The sequence below is a fragment of the Coregonus clupeaformis genome, chromosome 15, assembly GCF_020615455.1.
Source record: "Coregonus clupeaformis isolate EN_2021a chromosome 15, ASM2061545v1, whole genome shotgun sequence".
Classification (NCBI taxonomy): domain Eukaryota; kingdom Metazoa; phylum Chordata; class Actinopteri; order Salmoniformes; family Salmonidae; genus Coregonus; species Coregonus clupeaformis.
In genome coordinates this window covers 1,164,762-1,184,983 of record NC_059206.1, presented here as the reverse complement: position 1 = coordinate 1,184,983, position 20,222 = coordinate 1,164,762, and the positions used below count along the sequence as shown (strand labels likewise).

Genomic DNA, 20,222 nt, shown 5'->3' with positions numbered 1-20,222 from the left:
TAATTTTCATCATAGGTACACGTCAACTATGACAGACAAAATGAGGGAAAAAAATCCAGAGAATCACATTGTAGGATTTTTTATGAATTTATTTGCTAATTATGGTGGAAAATAAGTATTTGGTCAATAACAAAAGTCTCTCAATACTTTGTTATATACCCTTTGTTGGCAATGACACAGGTCAAACGTTTTCTGTAAGTCTTCACAAGGTTTTCACACACTGTTGCTGGTATTTTGGCCCATTCCTCCATGCAGATCTCCTCTAGAGCAGTGATGTTTTGGGGCTGTCGCTGGGCAACACAGACTTTCAACTCCCTCCAAAGATTTTCTATGGGGTTGAGATCTGGAGACTGGCTAGGCCACTCCAGGACCTTGAAATGCTTCGTACGAAGCCACTCCTTCGTTGCCCGGGCGGTGTGTTTGGGATCATTGTCATGCTGAAAGACCCAGCCACGTTTCATCTTCAATGCCCTTGCTGATGGAAGGAGGTTTTCACTCAAAATCTCACGATACATGGCCCCATTCATTCTTTCCTTTACACAGATCAGTTGTCCTGGTCCCTTTGCAGAAAAAAGCCCCAAAGCATGATGTTTCCACCCCCATGCTTCACAGTAGGTATGGTGTTCTTTGGATGCAACTCAGCATTCTTTGTCCTCCAAACACGACGAGTTGAGTTATTACCAAAAAGTTATATTTTGGTTTCATCTGACCATATGACATTCTCCCAATCCTCTTCTGGATCATCCAAATGCACTCTAGCAAACTTCAGACGGGCCTGGACATGTACTGGCTTAAGCAGGGGGACACGTCTGGCACTGCAGGATTTGAGTCCCTGGCGGCGTAGTGTGTTCCTGATGGTAGGCTTTGTTACTTTGGTCCCAGCTCTCTGCAAGTCATTCACTAGGTCCCCCCGTGTGGTTCTGGGATTTTTGCTCACCGTTCTTGTGATCATTTTGACCCCACGGGGTGAGATCTTGCGTGGAGCCCCAGATCGAGGGAGATTATCAGTGGTCTTGTATGTCTTCCATTTCCGAATAATTGCTCCCACAGTTGATTTCTTCAAACCAAGCTGCTTACCTATTGCAGATTCAGTCTTCCCAGCCTGGTGCAGGTCTACAATTTTGTTTCTGGTGTCCTTTGACAGCTCTTTGGTCTTGGCCATAGTGGAGTTTGGAGTGTGACTGTTTGAGGTTGTGGACAGGTGTCTTTTATACTGATAACAAGTTCAAACAGGTGCCATTAATACAGATAACGAGTGGAGGACAGAGGAGCCTCTTAAAGAAGAAGTTACAGGTCTGTGAGAGCCAGAAATCTTGCTTGTTTGTAGGTGACCAAATACTTATTTTCCACCATAATTTGCAAATAAATTCATAAAAAATCCTACAATGTGATTCTCTGGAGAAAAAAAATCTCAATTTGTCTGTCATAGTTGACGTGTACCTATGATGAAAATTACAGGCCTCTCATCTTTTTAAGTGGGAGAACTTGCACAATTGGTGGCTGACTAAATACTTTCCCCCCCCCACTGTATTAGAAGTCAAGTGTTTTTTGCTTCAATAGTGATCAGGGGCGCGCAACTAAAGTTTTCCTTCAGAGAAAATACATTAGTGCAACACATTCGGCGGAAAATAGCTTCATTTTTATCAGATGACAACAGAAGTGCAACGCTATTTGGCTAGCAGGCACACAAGTAAAATGAGCTTACAATGAAAAAGCAAGGTCTTTTTTGCAAAAACTATGCATGGCCAACATATGTCTAATGTTTATCATAGAAATAATGTAGCCAGCTACATTTCTATGGAGGACTAAAAGTGCCACAATTAAATAAATAAATACACCATTAAATAATTACTTAAGTGTCATTAATTAATTAAAATTAGAATTAAATACATAAATGTGTTATTAAATGTGTCATTAATTAATTCAAATACCGATTCATTTTATGTAAAATACATATATAATAATTTCACTATTTACATTTACATTTCATGGTCCTGCGTTGGAGTGCTTCCTGAATTACTTAAAACTGTCAAACTGACCCATCAAAAGTTGGTAGGCGGAACCTAACGCCTGATTGGTTACCCTCTGCATCAAGCCAAGACAAATCAATTCCGGATAATGGATTGATGCAGAGCTACTGAACACATTCCAATACACTGGGTGGCGCTATTCACCTCTACGTTGGTTTAGTTACACGGTTAAACAGAACTTTCATTGCAACGGCTAAAAATCAAGAGAAGACTCGGTCCTGCTAGCCCCAATGTTGAGACGCTGTGTGAGGTGCAGGACAAAATGTCTAAAAGTTGCCCGGAGCTGCTGAGAGAAGCAGCGAATTTGATTGAGGAAGCTCTGAGCAGAAGTCCAACGGCTCCCGCGGCACCGGTGACTCCGGCAGCTCAGTCACAGCAGATACCGGCCGCTCAATCACGTACACCTGTCCAAGGTAAGCTAAGTAATTTCATGTTAGCCAGGTGTGCTACTATTTAATGATTCGGGACACACGTGTAGGTTAAATTAGATCGACTCGAACATGTATTTGCATGCGGTATTATGATGCTTCGTGCGTGACACGTTTATTGTTAATGGGGGGGGAAGCATAAACCTAGCTAGTTCGCTAATCGGCTAAATGGTGTTAGCTGGCTTGAGCATCCCAAGATAGAAGTAGAGGCTGTTCTAGCTGACTGGTGACCATTGAGCTGTTACGTTTTTCTGTGTTGCAGCGGAGGTAGCAAGGCTCTTTGCGCCATATAACATTGGAGCCAGAAGGAATATGACGAGACGACCAGCACAAGTCCAAGTTAGCCGAAGAAGCTACACACACACTGTCTGTTGTTTGGCTGACCACAATGCGGATAAAATTCCAAGCGTACTGTTTAAAGCTGAACTTCTTACTTCAGGACTTGGAGAGCAAAAAGTAACATTTTCAGGTCAGTGCGAAACTAGGCATTTACCAAAAGTAAAAAAAAGTTTGTACTGTCTGTGGCTTGTTGAAATTATTTGCATTTCTTTTTATAGTGACTCAAACTTAATTGGTGTTCATAGTGTCAATAATAGTTATCACAGGCTTATTTGCTTAATTTAAGGTGAGGTGAGTTATGATTTTGTTTTGTTTTTTTCTCCAGGGAATGACCACGATCCCATGGTTATAACAAATAAACTGATGGAAGTGTTTCCGAAGCTCCAACAAGGGGGGAGGCTTTGAATTTCTAAAACTTGTAGGATCTACTCGCAGTCGAAATCTTGCGTTGCTTCAGTGTCCCAGCACTGGATACACCCTTGCCTATCTGAAAGATCCATCGACGATGATTGGACAGGCTACAATCTACATACGTCCACTTCAACAGGATCTACCCTTAGATTGTGTACATACATTTACAGAGACTTAGTTTAATACATAATCAAAACAAAGATTACTGGTGACTTTTAATCATTAATTAAAAGCCATTTGTTGTTGTTGTTAGGAGAGCTCACGTCCTGCCTCTGGTCCAGTCATCCCCTGCATCACTTGTCAGAAGGAAGTTCCCTTTTCAGAGATGAAGCTGCACAGATTGAGCTGCAATGGGTATGTACTTCTTAAAGCAATGCAAGGGTAGCATAATTTATTTTCTTTGGGAATATGTCTCTCTTATTGTTGTGCACACAAATAAGCGAGTATGACCATCATTTCAATTGTGTTAACTTCAAGGACACCCATGCAGGAATCAGAAAGAGAACAAGAGGGAGGCCAAAGTGAAGAAAATGATAGTGAGACAGCCCTAGTCAGTGACAGTGTTCCAGTGAGGCCTGAAACATCAGCTGAGAGTGCAGTAGTACCGGCAGTGATTGTCAACGAGGAGTTGGATCGCAAAGAAACAGACAGTGGTTTGTGTCATCACAATAGTGTTGCTATAAGATTGTGTGTAACTGAAAAGTTAATAGAAAGATAACACCTGTAGGATATAATTAGATAAGATAATACAGTTACAGACAATTAATAACATGCAACTGGGTTTTTCTATTTTTCTAATATTTAGTTGTAGTTGTTTAGTAGTGCTGTTTTTATGTCAACTCAGCGTTGTGACAGGTTCTGAAGATGTTGGGTCTCACGTTTTGTCAGTGAAATGAACAGAATTTTCCTCCTGTTCTGTAGAGTGAGAGGATATCTGTATATGCAGGTAACATGCCAACTCACAATATGTCTCTCTGTAATAGATAACTTTATTGTTGTTGTTTGTTTAGAATGGAAGCTTTGGCCCATTCTGTGGACCATAATGAGACAGGAAGCTTCAAAGAAACAGCTTTTTTTCCTTTCTTTTAAAAGGAAAGTAAACTTTCAGTTTTTCCTTGCTTGTTCTAACACAACAAATAAAAACATGGGTTGGACATCAGTCTAAGATTCTTGATAACACTTCCACAGTCTCTACATATAGTCTAAGTGCATCAGTAACAGAAACTCCTGGAGCTGGCAAAATTGCAACCTCTTCATCTGAGAGCTCACGGGCCAGCTGAACCTCAGGGACTGACACAGTGCCTCGATGAAGGCAGTGAGGTCCGTTCCAATCGATCCCATATTCTTCAGGAACCTGAATGGATGACAAGCATAATCAGTCTTGTACTTAAAACTAGTTTGACATGTCCTTACACAAGATTGTTATTTTTGGTCACCAAGGCAGTGAGAAATGAAATGTTACTTATTCAGTTTTTTAAAATAATACAGCTTTGCATAGTATGCACTGTAGAAACTACAGCTCACAGGTTGATCTTTAAAAGCTCGGGAGATTTTAAAGAGACAATAATCTATAGTAAATGTTTCATTTAAAGTATCACATTTAGCACCATTTTTTTCTCCCATAATTCCTTTGGGGAAACAATTTTAAGAAAGTGTTTAAAGTTCATTGTTAACCTCAGTAGGATCCTCCTCAGGGCCTTGCTCTCTGTAACTTCTCCAGAGTTGCTGTGGTGACTGATTCCTTTCAGTTCTAAGACCGTGGAAGTTCCAAGCATCTCGAAAAGAGTCGAGGCTTTGCTGAACCAGTGGAAGGAAAATCCGGTGCAGAGCGAAAAGATGGACTTCATTGTCTGGATTCAGTGTCTCCTGATCTTCCAATGAAGTAAAGATCTGATAGAAGAGGTCCAGGGCATGTTCATAAACATCTCTCCACATCCTCTCTATTCTGTGTTTAGGATAAAATTGAGAAATTGTTAATTTATGACATATGCTAAAGTACATTCAACTAGTATGTTAGTTGTGTGAGCCTAGTTGCCAAACATATTTCTTTACCGCTGATTGTGGACACTTCTGCCTGTGATGTGTGAATTCCTGTCGGTACCTCTGCTTCTGATCATGAATTCTGCTACATCTGCATTCTCCCCCCCTTTGTCAGACCGTACCCTTGATGGCAGCCCATACTGCTCAACAGCGGCGATAAAGCTCTGTAAGACCGTATGAGCTCTATTATTGCCGGCCACAGTCAGGTAGACCACTAAACGACTGAATCCATCCACCCCACCGTGGACAACAAATCTCCACCTGTTGCAAACACATGAAAAAAATATAACTTTATTGTATAACAATTGTAATGAAACATATAGAAAGATGCATTGTTTATCTGCTAATATCACTGACCTGATAAGCTTATGGTGGCCATCTATATGCCACAAAGAGTTTGGGCCAGGAACAAAATACTGCCGTCGCCTTAATACACGCAGCCTCAGACGTCTCATGTAGACTCCCTCTGCATTGACTCTGCGTAAAGACTCTTGCAGTCTTGAGACTGAGGGGAGGAATTTAAAATGAATAACCACACACTCACTGGCTACTTATTTTGAGGATATAGTGGTGTCATAATAAAATAAATAATGTGTGTAAAACAGTCAACTATTACAGAACCACCACAGCTTCAAAAATGTACTTTACTGTCAGATATTGTACATATACATACACATATATATACACATATATAAAAATTATATATACATAGATAGATACATAGATAGATACATAGATAGATACATAGATAGATACATAGATAGATACATAGATACATAGATACATAGATACATAGATACATAGATAGATAGATAGATAGATACCACATGCTCGAACAGAGATGACCTGAGATTTTTTGCCTCCTATGATATTTTGCTTTTCTATGATTATATTATACCCTTTACAGCAGGGGCACATCCGGACAGCTGAGAATATTATTGTCAGATATTGTTCCACCTCTATTAAACAGGAGGCTAAAAATCACAGGACATGTCTATCCTGATGATACAAGTCAGCCGTCCTGAAATGTGTGTTTCTCTTCACATTTCTTCTACACATTCTACATCTCAGAGGCGATGTCTTTCCATAAGCGGGCTTCCTTCACCTTTCAAAGGGGCAGAGCTCCAAATTAAAAATACATTTAAATAATGCCCATATTATTATCTACTCACTTGGAACATGCACACCTCTTGCATTCAGGTGACCACGCATTAGCTTGTAGCCGGTGTTTGGATGACTTCTGTGAATTTCACTTACAATACGGTCTAACTCCTCATCATTCACAGCTGAATAGAGATCTGTCTTTCTGTACAAACAAGAAAAAACACAACATCAAGTAATGTTACCTTAAACGTCATATTCTTTCCGAGTGTATGAGAGCAGCAATTCATAAACAGAAAACTCATGAATTTAGTGTAAATACCTTAAACTGTATTGTTGCATGCGCCTCCTGATGGTCCTCTTTGACACACCGAACATCGCTGCAATTTGAACTGCGGGAACTCCACAAAGAAGTTGATGCTCCAGAACTGCACTCGGTATGTCAAACGCCAAACGCCCGGTCCCTGTGTGTGTTGGGCCTGAAGTGCCCTGGTACCAGAGAAGCGGTGGACAACTTCTTCTAGATTTGCAATCACTCTGTGGTCGATATCTTCGTCGGAAAGTGCGGAAATGACTCCAACAACTTCAATAAGTTCCTCTGCTTTACTAGCTACATGCTCTGGGTCAGCAGGTCCTGCTTCTACATCCTCTGCTAAGTTTAAAATGTCTCTAACCAACTCCCTGGAAAGTTCACGGAGATCCTCCATTGTCTCTATCCAGGTTGGCCTACTCTACTTCAGACCAAAGCAATGGATCAGACTAGATTCGCGTTAGCCCCGCCCACTGACTTTGATGGGTCAGTTTGACAGTTTTAAGTAATTCATGAATCACTGCAATGCAGGATCATGAAATGTAAATGTAAATAGTGAAATAATTATATATGTATTTTACATAAAATGAATCGGTATTTGAATTAATTAATGACACATTTAATAACACATTTATGTATTTAATTCTAATTTTAATTAATTAATGACACATTTAAGTAATTATTTAATGGTGTATTTATTTATTTAATTGTGGCACTTTTAGTCCTCCATACATTTCCTAATATTTTGTTTAAAGTTAATCTTGCATTTACTGGAGTAAAGTAGGGTACACCGAGAAAAGTACTAACACATCAGTCTGTCTGCTCATAGAATGCCCATTCGTGAATTCTCATTTGAGTGGAAAAGTGCAACTGAAGTACAAAATTTGTCTGATGCCGAGCAGAAATCACAAGAAGCATTTTAGAGCTGTGTTTACAAAACGCTGCAAGATATTTATGCATTTTATAAAAACAGTTGTGTGTGAAAAACACAGAATTCTGCATTAACACGACCCCTGTAGAGTGTGCCTAGAGCTGGCCTTCAGACCAAACTCAGCAACCAGGCCAGAAGGACCTTGGTCAGGGAGGTGACCAAGAACCCAATGACCACTCTGACAGAACTACAGAGCTGCTTGCTGAGATGGGAGAACCTGCCAGAAGGACAAAAGTCTCTACAGCACTTCATCAATCTGGCCTTTATGGGAAAGTGGCCAGACAGAAGCCACATGACAGCACGAAAGACCGAGCATAAGGCAAAATATTCTGTGGTCTTATGAGACAAAAATTGAACTCTTTGGCCTGAATGCAAAGCGCAATGTCTGGAGAAAACCAGGCACAGCTCATCACCTGTCTAACACAATCCCTACCGTGAAGCATGGTGGTCGCAGCATCACGCTATCGGGATGCTTTTCAGCGGCAGGGACTGGGAGACTGGTAAAGATGGAGGAAACAATGAATGGAGCCAAATACAGGCAAATCCTAGATGAGAATCTGTTTCAGAGTGCAAACGACCTTAGACTGGTGCGAAGATTTACGTTCCAACAGGACAATGACCCCAAGCAACACAGCCAAAGCAATGCTGGAATGGCTTCAGAACAAGAATCTGAAAGTCCTTGAGTGGCCCAGCCAAAGCCCAGACTTGAATCCCATTGAAAATCTGTGGAAAGACTTGAAGGTTGCTAATCACCGCCGATCCCCATATAACTCAACAGAGTTTGAGAAAATCTGCAAGAAGAATGGAAGAAAATCCCCAAATCCAGATGTGCAAAGCTGATACAGACATACCCAAGATGACTCAAAGCTGTAATCGCCGCCAAAGGTGCTTCTACAAAGTATTGACTCAGCGGTGTGGATACTTATGTAAATTTGATATTCCTGTATTTGATTTTCAATAAAATTGGCAACATTTTCTAAAAACACGTTTTCACTGTCATTATGGGGTATTGTGTGCAGGTGGCTGAGAAAAATATATATTTAATCCATTTTGAATTCAGGCTCGAACACAAATGGGGAAGAAGTCAAGGGGTATGAATACTTTCTGAAGTGGGTAAAACAGTATGTAAACATTATTAAAATGACCAGTGTTCAATGACTATGTATAGGGGCAGCAGTCTAAGGTGCAGGGTAGAGTACCGGTGGTAGCTAGCTAGTAACAGTGACTAAGTTTAGGGCAGGGTAGTGGGCGGAGGCAGGCTAGTGGTGACTATTTAACAGTCTGATGGCCTGGAGATAGAAGCTGTTTTTCAGTCTCTCGGTCCCAGCTTTGATGCACCTGTACCGTCTCTGCCTTCTAGATGGTAGCGGGTGAATAGGCCGTGGCTCGGGTGGCTGAGGTCCTCGATGATCTTCTTTGCCTTCCTATGACCCCCGGGGTGCTGTAGATGTCCTGGAGGGCAGGCAGTGTGCCCCTGGTGATGTGTTAGGCTGACCACACCACCCTCTGGAGAGCCCTGCAGTTGTTGACACAGCCCGACAGGATGCTCTCAATGGTGCATCTGTAGAAGTTTGTGAGGGTCTTAGGGGCCAAGCTGAATTTCTTCAGCCTCCGGAGGCAGTTGCGCATTCTTCACCACACCGTCTGTGTGAATGGACCATTTCAAGGTTGTCAGTGATGAGCACAAAAAGCTTAAAGATCCATGTCATTTTCCTGGCACCACTCCGCCAGGGCCCTCACCTCCTCCCTGTAGGCTGTCTCTTCGTTGTTGGTAATCAGGCCTACCATTGTTGAGTCAGTGGTCTGATTATTAGACTTTGGCCTTTAATGCACAGTGGTCTGATTATTATTGTGAGTCTATAGAGGATGTTGACACATTTTTCAGACCTTGAATGGTGTTCTCTCACCTATCTGGGATGAGCTTTGGCCTGTTGGCCATCTTCTCACACTGGCCTTCTAAAGGCACAGCTTATATGTCATCTATTTGCAGTGCTCTACACTGACCTTTTTCACAAGGTCAGTGTAGAGCATTTCCTGCACTTTTATTATCATTTCCACACTGTGCCACGCAGTATGATATGGGCAAAAAATATAGGCCTAGTTAATTGGTGAACTGTTGTAAATATGATTATTCTAATTATAGTTGGAATATAGTGGGCAGGACCTTGAATACATTGTTGTTTGACATGACAAATAATGAGTAAACCAGGGAGGAAGTATTGACAGCGTAGGAACCAAAGTGTTGGTCACCTACCCTTACTTCATGTAGTTAGCTAGCTAGCCAACATATTCAGTTAGCTAGCTAGCCAACATATTCATGCTTCGCATATTTCTCTCTGATAAGATACGGTTGCACAAACATGCTTATCTGGGCCTACACCAGCACCAGTCAGTACTAGCTAGCTACGTTTGCTCTGACTCTTAGTACATTTAGCACACTAGCACGCTAGCTAGCTAACACAAATTATTTTAGGAACACCTTGCTAAGAAAACACAAACTAGAAAATAGTTTGCAGACAGTAAGATACACAAATGAATAGTATATAGAACGCTTGTGAAAGCAGCATGTCACCAACATTGTTGCATCCATCTGACCATACAGAGTGAACTGCAAGAAAGTGCTTGTGACTCCGTGGTCGAGCAACTGCTCTCTCCTTGAGTGACAACAGGCAGGGCTTGGTGTGGTTAGCGGCGTGCAGCAGCAGCAGGACAGGGAGAGAGATGACTCAAGTATCAAATGGAGTAAACTATAAAAACTGATATTATACATGCCGGAGTTGCGTATCACATTTAACAAACCAAACATTGAAATACCGTTATAGAAAGTAAAGTAAAAACTCAAACCGGTCCGTGCATCAACGCCGGTATATAGTAAAATACGGTATACCGCCCAGCCCTAATAGGTAGCATAAACGTAACCACATGTAACATACGGATTTGCATTAGTATATGCATCAAAAGTCCCAACGCAAAGTTAGCCTAAACATCAATTTTCTATTACATAAAAATGATCAGAATTCGGAAGAATGCCGAAGTCATTTCGGAAAATGTTTTTCCAGGTTGTGATGTAATATGGAGGACCCGGCAAGCCAGCCTATTCCCTATAATGTAAACTCCAACAGAAATAACTTCAAAAGTATACCTTCAAATTAAACCAAACTCTTGGAAATACATAACGCCATCTAACCATTTATCAAAGAATGTTAGCTATATGCAATTATCTTAGCCAGCAAGCTAGCCAGCCAGCTAACGTTAGCTATTTAACCAAGTAGCTATTAGCCTAGCCAGCCTAGCCAACCATCACGGTTATGGTCGGCAAGATAGAGCCCAACTACTGGAGACCAGCTAGAACACAACTAACATATAATCGCGGAATAAAAGCAAAGAGAGAGCAGAGACTTACAGATTGATGGTTGGGGCCCATCCGATGGTAAAACGTTTAATTGAGTGCAGGCTGAGTTCGCTACCAAAGCGAGGGGGAGGTGGGCGCTTCACTGAGCCGAAAACCAAAATAGATAGATTCCAGATGCAAGTCAGCTAGTGCGGTGGCACCAAGCCAAGGTGGAAAAAGTTACAAAACTCCCATAGCCTACTTCACAGAGAACGTGCCGAAACATTAACAAAACAAAAAGGAGAATGAATGTTAGCTCAAATTCTTCAACTGATGATCAGGTGTAATGATGTTCAATAGTGAGTATACTCAGTGGTAAGCAGGAAACATAGACTTCGTCAAAGTATTAGAAGGATCCTTTAGTAATGCAATTTGCAGGCAGAAGTTAGTACAGAGCAAAGTATTGATAGCTCTCCCCAAGTTCTGCAAGGTGTCTAAGACTTATAAAGCCTCCTCAACCCTTCCTAGCGTGACTTCCCCTAACAACAACAGCTTAATAAATCTACCTATCCCTGTAAGCGCCAATCATCTTGTCAGTATTTTAATAATTTCTAAAACATGGGTTTGACCGATACTTGACTCCTCATACTGGAACTAGACAGTATCATCTTGCCACATTCGACATTTCATAAGGGCTGTGGGTAGTTTAGAAATTATCCGGAAAAAAGTTAATGAATATGTAATAACCCCAAAACATAACTATGTTTGTACGTACAGGTAACCAGATCATGACTATAACTAAGTTAATAAGTATTTGACCATGCTGTGTAACATTGGTGAGTAAAAACTCATGCTACCTACCCTTTAAAGCTAGAATGGTGCTCCTAAATTAAAATGTCAGTTCTCACAGAAAAATATTTAGTCACATATGCAAGTAAATGGTCACACTGTAGAGCCCTGTATTTGTTTGAGGTGGCTGATGCAATCAGTAATGTTTTGCATTTGACTGGTCTGGTATTTGGTACTGGGTCTGGTATTTGGTACTGGGTCAAGACGCCATGGGTTGTAGTGAGTTGTAGGGCAGTCCCCGACTAAAAAAAAATCTTGATCGACCAAGAGTCATCTGTTCTTTTGACCAATCGACTGGTCAAAAATTGTAAACTTGTATTTTTCAATATATAGATATGTGTTTTAATAAAATCAACTATATGTAGGCTACTGAGCTTGTCTGATGCTTTAAGTGCACTGTGATTAAATAATTAAGACACACAAATGACTCAAGAGGGAGCCAGAAATCAAGATAGCCTGACCAGAAGAAGAAAAACCTGTTCCCAACCCTCCTCCCGCTGCTGCTGCTGGCCTTCACAGATTTTGTCATTAGGCTCCTGAAGTTGCCGCTAATAGGCTACACCAGGGGTCGGCAACCTTTTCCATTTGGATTGCCAACTTATCTTACCATTTCTATCGCTCTGCGTGCCAGTTATGATTTTCATATGCACATTTCCGTGGAACAGTTTCATTTCTTTTATAATAAAGTCTTCATATCTCAAAATCATTGTCATGTGATTAATACAAATTCTATCTAAATAAAAATTATACAAATCTAAAAGTAACTTCTATTGCCAACTATGAAAAATAGCCTACATAAAGCCATCAAATAAAAACATTGCAGCCTGCAGGTAGAAAATATCTTGATAAAAATAAATCACATTGGCTAGGCATGGCCTGTCTGCAAGGAACTTGAAACATTTTATCAACTTGGTCCAGCCTCAAGCTTGCACTAACAAACTTGCAACATTGTATAAAGTATTCTGGACCCTCAGAGTTTCCCAGCCAGTGAGATCCAGACACACAGCTGTAGGCTATTTGCGCCGCAAGGGATAAGAAGTAATCAGGTAGGCCTCTTTTATGACGTTTCCATCTGATCAGAGCAATACTTTCTTTTCCCCTTTCACCCAGAGTGGTTATCGAAAGGGAGAGAGCTGGAAAGATTTATAAAATAGGCTACATTGAGGAACTACTGTCATTCTCAATGGACGTAAAAACCGACTTCGTTTACTTGCTGTTTTATGTGAAGAAAAAATGACTTTGAGAAGCTCCACAGCTCATTAGTGGTGGTGAGTTAAGACAAACAGAAATACTATCAGATCCCCAAATGGGCACATTTATGAGCCTACATTTGCGCGCAGGCTAGGTAGCCTAGGCCTACTTCAATGCGTAAAATCAGGTGTGCGTCCTTACTCAACATTGACAGGAGCGCTCCAAACAAAACACAATGAATAAATTGCCAACTCGTATTTTTGCACTGTTCGACTAAATAATTATTGGTCGACCAACAGCCTATCGACCAAACAATAGACTAAATGGGGTCAGCCCTAGAGAGTTGTCTGTAGCCAATGTAATAAGCAGTGTATTGATTGTTTGAGCGAGTCTGATCTGTATCGTTGGCATGCGTCTGTCTGGTTGGTTGGTTGTTTTGGTGTCCTGTCAACCCAGTCGGCCCAGCAAGACATGGAAACAGACAGACAGGAGGTCTGTCTCAAACACACACAACTGATTCCTGTGTGTGTGTGTGTTAACGAGATAGAAAGAGAGTGACCTGTGCTTTCCATTAAGCAGCCAACAAAGTGCTCTTTGAGGCCAGGAGCAGAGAGAGAAGCTAGAGGCAAAAGGCCGGGATTGTTCATGAGGAGGGAAGCTAGGGACAGAAGGCCGGGGTTGTTCATGAGGAGGGAAGCTAGGGACAGAAGGCCGGGGCTGTTCATGAGGAGGGAAGCTAGGGACAGAAGGCCGGGGTTGTTCATGAGGGGGGAAGCTAGGGAAAGAAGGCCGGGGTTGTTCATGAGGAGGGAAGCTAGGGACAGAAGGCCAGGTTTGTTCATGAGGAGGGAAGCTAGGGACAGAAGGCCAGGTTTGTTCATGAGGAGGGAAGCTAGGGACAGAAGGCCTGGTTTGTTCATGAGGAGGGAAGCTAGGGACAGAAGGCAGGGGTTGTTCATGAGGATTGGGATCAGCAGGTGTAGCAGTAGTTCAGTGGATGATCTATTATGGGAGGTTGGTATGGTAGATCAGCAATCAGCCTCCTGCTGTGTTCTCTCAGCTCTAATGAAGCACCTCTCTCCTTCTCTCCCGCTGTCAGACACAATCTTCTTCTCTCTTTCTCCCTCCCACGCGCTCCATCCCACACCCTCCCCCTCCCTTACGTTCCTGCTGTCAGTCTCCTGGCTTGCAGCCATCTCACATCACGCAGTCGCCACCAAGACACATACACCGACTCCTCCAGCCAGTTGTTAACGCAACCCCCCCCACACACACACACACACACTTAAATCAGTGTGACACACTAGGAGCCTAACCTAGGCCCTATGGGAATCGAGTAGGACACATGCTAAGAATTCCTCTCCTCCTCTGCTCACTGACTGGCGTGGTGGGAGAGACTAACTGAACAACTCTGAATAGACATCGCATTCAAAAAAGGCTTTTCATTCAAAGGACTTACAACGTAAACAAAATCTCCCATGAGGGGATCCCAAAGATTATCAACTTTGATGTGAAAATACATAACACAATCTGCATTCAATAACTAAATACAGCCAGTCAGCCACCTCATGGCACTAATTAAGGCTAGTGCTGCACAATCCTCTGGTGCCAAGCATAATGCAGTTTATATTGATCCATGCCTTTCTCTACTGTCAAACATCTGTAACCACATTATTTACAAAATACACAGTCTTAAAATAGTGCTGTTGATTGATTAAACGCACCAGTCTAGCCCTAGTGTTAGGTTACACAGTCTCTGTTGGGTTTAGACTAACTTCCTTAGACAGCCATGTCAGTGATCAGAGCTTGTGTGATGCTATACCAACTGATAGCTGTCAGTCTTGGCCCACAGAAACCATGAGTATCATTCTCCACCATCCTCGTCTCTCAGAATAACAGAATAGAGTGCTCTGTGACTGGGAGCACGCCACACCATTACTAGAAGATTCCCTTATGAAGTGAGCTATGGAGGGTAAGGTGGAGTTAGTGAGAAGGGAGAACCCCAGTGTTTGCATTCAATACAAGAGGGAAGAGACTCAGAGAGACTAGGGAACCGCCCCGATCCTATTCAAAAGTGTTTGTGTGTGTGTGTGTGTGTGTGTGTGTGTTGTAACGGTTTTGACTTGAGGTTATTTATAGGGGTGCCAGGTAGGTTGTGCCTACCAGAGAAAGCATGGGTTTCTCCTTTTAGTTTGGGAGGGAATGAGTCCCATCTGGTCCGTCAAGTCACACCAATACAAAGGACTTATGTAAAAGTCAAGATGGAAATATACTTTTCATAAACCCCTTAAAACCTTGGAAAGAACTTCAAACAAGTGTATTCTTGTGTATACCGTGTACAAAAAGTTGTAGTCAGTCGGTCAGTCAGACAATCCGCCAACAGCTCTCCAGCGGAGAAAAGGCCACGAAAACCAACGGAGAGTTGTAGTCCACAGACGCACAGAGTGGATCCAATCCTGGGTAAACTCGCTTTAAGGCTACAAAACACACTGTAAGGCAACAAAACAAACGTAATGGCGAAGCTTCATCAACTGAAGGTAGTACACATCCTCATTCATGTCTCAATCACAACTTTTCCTTTTGCGCAGCTGATGCTGGCTATTTAATGAGGAATTAAAGGGGAAGCGCCCTATTAGAAGGAGAAGCACTGAGACGGTTCAGAAATATTCAGGGCCGTCACAGTGTGTGCGTGCGTGTAAGCTCGCATTTCTGTGAATGTGTGTCGGTCCATTCGTCAGTCCATGTGTGTCTCCTACCCAGTACGTCCAGGGAGCTCTGGTGGTTGGAGATGATGACGTAGGGTCCCTCTGTCTGCAGGTGTTCCAAGCCGCTCACGTCAAACCTCAGACCCAGGAAGTACTTCACGTGACGAACCAGAGCGCGGATCACCCTGGAAACAAAGGAAGGAACAACAATAATCAATTAAATCTTTATTTGAAAACTGTTTTCAGTGTCAAACGGTGTGACTAGAAACAAAACATAAAGACATCAACGGCAGTGTTTCAGAGCATCAGTTCTGCTCAGCCCGTGGTCACCAAGTGAGCAGACTGACTACCTACGAATTGTAATGAGTAGGCTAGTTACACTATATACACACACAAAATGTGTATATATGTGAACACCCCTTGAAATGAGTGGATTTGGCTATTTCAGCCACACCCGTTGCTGACAGGTGTATACAATCGAGCACACAGACATGCAGTCTCCATAGACAAACATTGGCAGTAGAATGGCCTTCCTGAAGAGCTCAGTGACTTTCAACGTGGCACTGTCATAGGATGCCACCTTTCCAGCAAGTCAGCTAGAGCTGCCCCGGTCAACTGTAAGTGCTGTTATTGTGAAGTGGAAACGTCTAGGAGCAACAACGGCTCAGCCGCGAAGTGGTAGGCTACACAAGCTCACAGAACAGGACCGCCGAGTGCACTCACTACAGAGTTCCAAACTGCCTCTGGAAGCAACGACAGCACAATAACTGTTCGTCGGGAGCTTCATAATATGGATTTCAATGGCCGAACACAAGCCTAAGATCAACATGCACAATGCCAAGCGTCGGCTGGAGTGGTGTAAAGCTCGTCGCCATTGGACTCTGGAACAGTGGTGAATCACGCTTCACCATCTGGCAGTCCGACATACGAATCTAGGTTTGGCGGATAACAGGAGAACGCCATCTGCCCGAATGCATAGTGCCAACTGTCAAGTTTGGTGGAGGAGGAATAATGGTCTGGAGCTGTTTTTCAAGGCTCCTTAGTTCCAGTGAAGGGAAATCTTATCGCTACAGCTCCAGTAAGCATTCTAGACGATTCTGTGCTTCCAACTTTATGGCAACAGTTTGGGGAAGGCCCTTTCCTACCTTAAGCATGACAATGTCCCTGTGCACAAAGCGAGGTCCATACAGAAATGGTTTGTTGAGATCAGTGTGGAAGAACTTGACTGGCCTGCACAGAGCCCTGACCTCAACCGCATCAAACACCCAACATCAGTGCCCGACCTCACTAACGCTCTTGTGGCTGAATGGAAGCAAGTCCCCCGCAGAAATGTTCCAACATCTAGTGGAAAGTCTTCTAAGAAGAGTGGAGGCTGTTATAGCAGCAAAGGGGGATGGACCAACTCCATATTAATGCCCATGATTTCGGAATGAGATGTTCGACGACTAGGTGTCCACATACTTTTGGCCATGTAGTGTATATTAAAAGTATAGTTCCTCACAGTAAGCTATTTTAAAAATCTTTCCCAACTATCTCCCCCTCAAGTCACCATTTCCTCAGTGTGAAAGAGCAATGGAAGTTATAGGCCTACTGCTGCATTGGCCTATAGGACATGAGCTCCATCTCTTTCGCCGCTAATGGCTCACGGTGTATCAATGTGTCCATATGGCAGAGGCTGGTGATGTCGCATTAGTTGACTTATCATTTTAATTCCAATTTTTATGATTAACCACGCAAAAATGATTTTGAGAAACGAAAACGTTATTAATTAAATGAAACTGTTCCACGAAAATGCACATATGAACATACGGCAACTGTACCGCCCACAACCGCAGGGCTCTCCAGAGGGTGGTGCGGTCTTCCGAACGCATTACCGGGGGGCAAACTACCCGCCCTCCAAGACGCATACAGCACCCGATGTCACAGGAAGGCCAAAAAGATAATCAAGGACATCAACCACCCGAGCCACTGCCTGTTCACCCCGCTATCATCCAGAAGGCGAGGTCAATACAGGTGCATCAAAGCTGGGACCGAGAGAATGAAAAACAGCCTCTATATCAAGGCCATCAGACTGTTAAATAGCCATCACTAGCACATTAGAGCAGGGGTGTCAAACTCATTTTAGCTCAGGGGCCACATGGAGGAAAATCTATTCCCAAGTGGGCCGGACCGGAAAAATCATGGTATATATAACTTAAAAACAACAACTTCAGATTGTTTTCTTTGTTTTAATACGATCAACATACAACATAAAGCTGGAGCCTGAGGACAGTGTGTCCAAAATAGTACAAGCACAACATCACTATTAATCATAAAACGTCAAGTTTATTTGAAAATTCTAAAGAAAAAGAACACACAAACACACACTGCCTCAGTGATTAACAGAACTGTTTCACAGATCTATATCAGGGTGTCATTTCTCAGGCAGAAATGTAGATACAAATAATGAAATCCTGTTCCCCAAACAAGTGCAAGAACCACAGAGTCAAGAATAGGTTAAATATAAAAATAAAATAAAATCAATTAAAAACAATAGCACATCAACATAAAAACATATAAACATAAAGCTGGAGCCTGAGGACAGTGTCCAAAAGCACAACATCACTATTAAATCATAAAACACCTCAAGTTATTTGAAAGTTCTGAGGACAAAGAACACACAAACACACAATGCCTCAGTGATTCACAGAAGTATATCACAGATCACAGAACTATATCAGGGTGTCATTTCTCAGGCAGAAATGTAGATAAAAATAATGAAATCCTGTTCCCCAAACAAGTGCAAGAACCACAGAGTCAAGAATAGGTTAAATATACAAATAAAATAAAATAAAATCAATTAAAAACAATAGCACATCAACATAAAAACATATAAACATAAATCTGAAAGCGTTGCTCAAACTCCCGTAACAGTCCCGTTATTTATCTTTGAACCGCTTCATGTCTGCCAGATGTTGGGTCGCGCACACATTTTTCAGACAGGGGAAGTGAGCTGCATCACCACCGGCAAGTTGCGTCTCCCACAATGACAGCTTCAACTTGGAAAGAACGTATGCTGTCATAATACTGCGTGACAACTTTGTTGCGCCCTTGCAGCTGTTTGTTCAAGTTATTCAGGTGCTCTGTAACATCCACCATAAATGCAAGGTCCTGCATCCATTCTGCGGAATGAAATTCTAACACTGGTTTGCCCTTTTCTTCCATGAACTGTTCAATTTCTTCTCGTAAATCAAAGAAACGCCTCAGCACAGCACCTCGGCTTAACCATCTTACCTCAGTGTGGTATGGCAGGCCATAGATGTGGTCTTTCTCTCTGAGAAGGCTGTCAAACTGACGGTGATTCAGGCTTCTGGATCGGATGAAATTAACAGTTTGGATGACCACCTTCATGACGTTATCCATCTTTAATGACTTGCAACACAAAGCCTCCTGGTGCAACATACAGTGAAAAGTCAAAAAATCACGTCCTCCATTTGCAGATTGCACTTTCTCTCTGAACTTTGTCACAACACCTGCTTTTTTCCCGATCATTGAGGGCGCACCATCTGTAGCCAGGCTGACAGCGCGGGACCAGTCCACTCCGACCCTGTCCAGCGCGCCGACGCAAGTGCGGTAAAAATATCAGCTGCTGTCGTTGTATCTGTCATCGGCACCAACTCCACGAACTCCTCGGTGACGGTCAATGTGTCATCAACTCCGCGGATGAAAATGGCCAGTTGTGCAACATCTGTAATGTCCGTGCTTTCATCAATTACAACCGAAAACGCAATAAATGACTTTACTTTTTGCTTCAACTGGCTGTCCAAATCCACTGAAAGATCGGAAATCCTGTCTGCAACTGTGTTTCTTGTCAGGCTGATATTTGCAAAAGCCTGCCGCTTTTCAGGGCACACAATCTCCGCTGCCTTCATCATGCATGTTTTTACAAATTCACCCTCACTAAATGGTTTTGAAGCCACTGCGATTTCATTAGCAATGAGGTAGCTAGCTTTCACTGCAGCGTCACTGATGTCTCGGCTGTGAGTAAACACAGACTGCTGTTTCTTCAGACCCGCCAACAGTTCATTCACCTTCTCTCATCTCTGCTGTCCTTGAAAGTTGTCATATTTGTCGGCATGAAGACTCACATAGTAAGGGCGGCAGGTAGCTTAGTGGTTAAGAGCGTTGTGCCAGTAACCGAAAGGTCGCTGGTTCTAATCCCCGAGCCGACTAGGTGAAAAATCTGTCGATGTGCCCTTGAGCAAGGCACTTAACCCTAATTGCTCCTGTAAGTCGCTCTGGATAAGAGCGTCTGCTAAATGACCAATTATTTATAATTTATTTATAGTGGCGACTAAGGTTATATTCTTTCAGCACTGCAACATGCTCTGAACACACCAAACATACAGCTTTCCCATTCAATTCCGTGAATAAATAGAAGGATGACAATTTTTCTTGGAACACTCTGCACTCTGCGTCCACTTCTCTTTTTTGACAGAGACATATTGGGGCAATGAGGGTGCCAAAGCACATAATGTTAAAAGTAGAAGCCGTAATAAATATCGCGGGCAAAACAA

At 42.5% G+C, this 20,222-nt stretch overlaps 1 protein-coding gene and 1 long non-coding RNA gene across 4 annotated transcripts in view; one reads left to right on the top strand and one right to left on the bottom strand.

Annotated features, from left to right (window-relative positions):
* LOC121582164 (1-acyl-sn-glycerol-3-phosphate acyltransferase alpha-like) overlaps window positions 1-20,222 on the bottom strand; it is a 44,051-nt gene that overhangs the window by 11,931 nt on the left and 11,898 nt on the right. Inside the window, exon 2 of the mRNA XM_041897787.2 lies at window positions 15,718-15,851. Coding sequence (XP_041753721.1) covers window positions 15,718-15,851 — 134 coding nt within the window. The remainder of the gene's footprint in view (window positions 1-15,717; window positions 15,852-20,222) is intronic.
* Window positions 2,046-4,338, top strand: LOC121582163. 3 transcript variants are annotated; one of them, XR_006661781.1, is made up of 4 exons: window positions 2,046-2,443; window positions 2,721-2,927; window positions 3,462-3,562; window positions 3,686-4,338. It is a non-coding gene; the product is annotated as an uncharacterized LOC121582163 (long non-coding RNA). The 3 variants fall into 3 exon arrangements; XR_006661783.1 differs by lacking the exons at window positions 3,462-3,562; window positions 3,686-4,338 and adding an exon at window positions 3,123-3,195; XR_006661782.1 differs by lacking the exons at window positions 2,046-2,443; window positions 2,721-2,927 and adding an exon at window positions 3,195-3,362.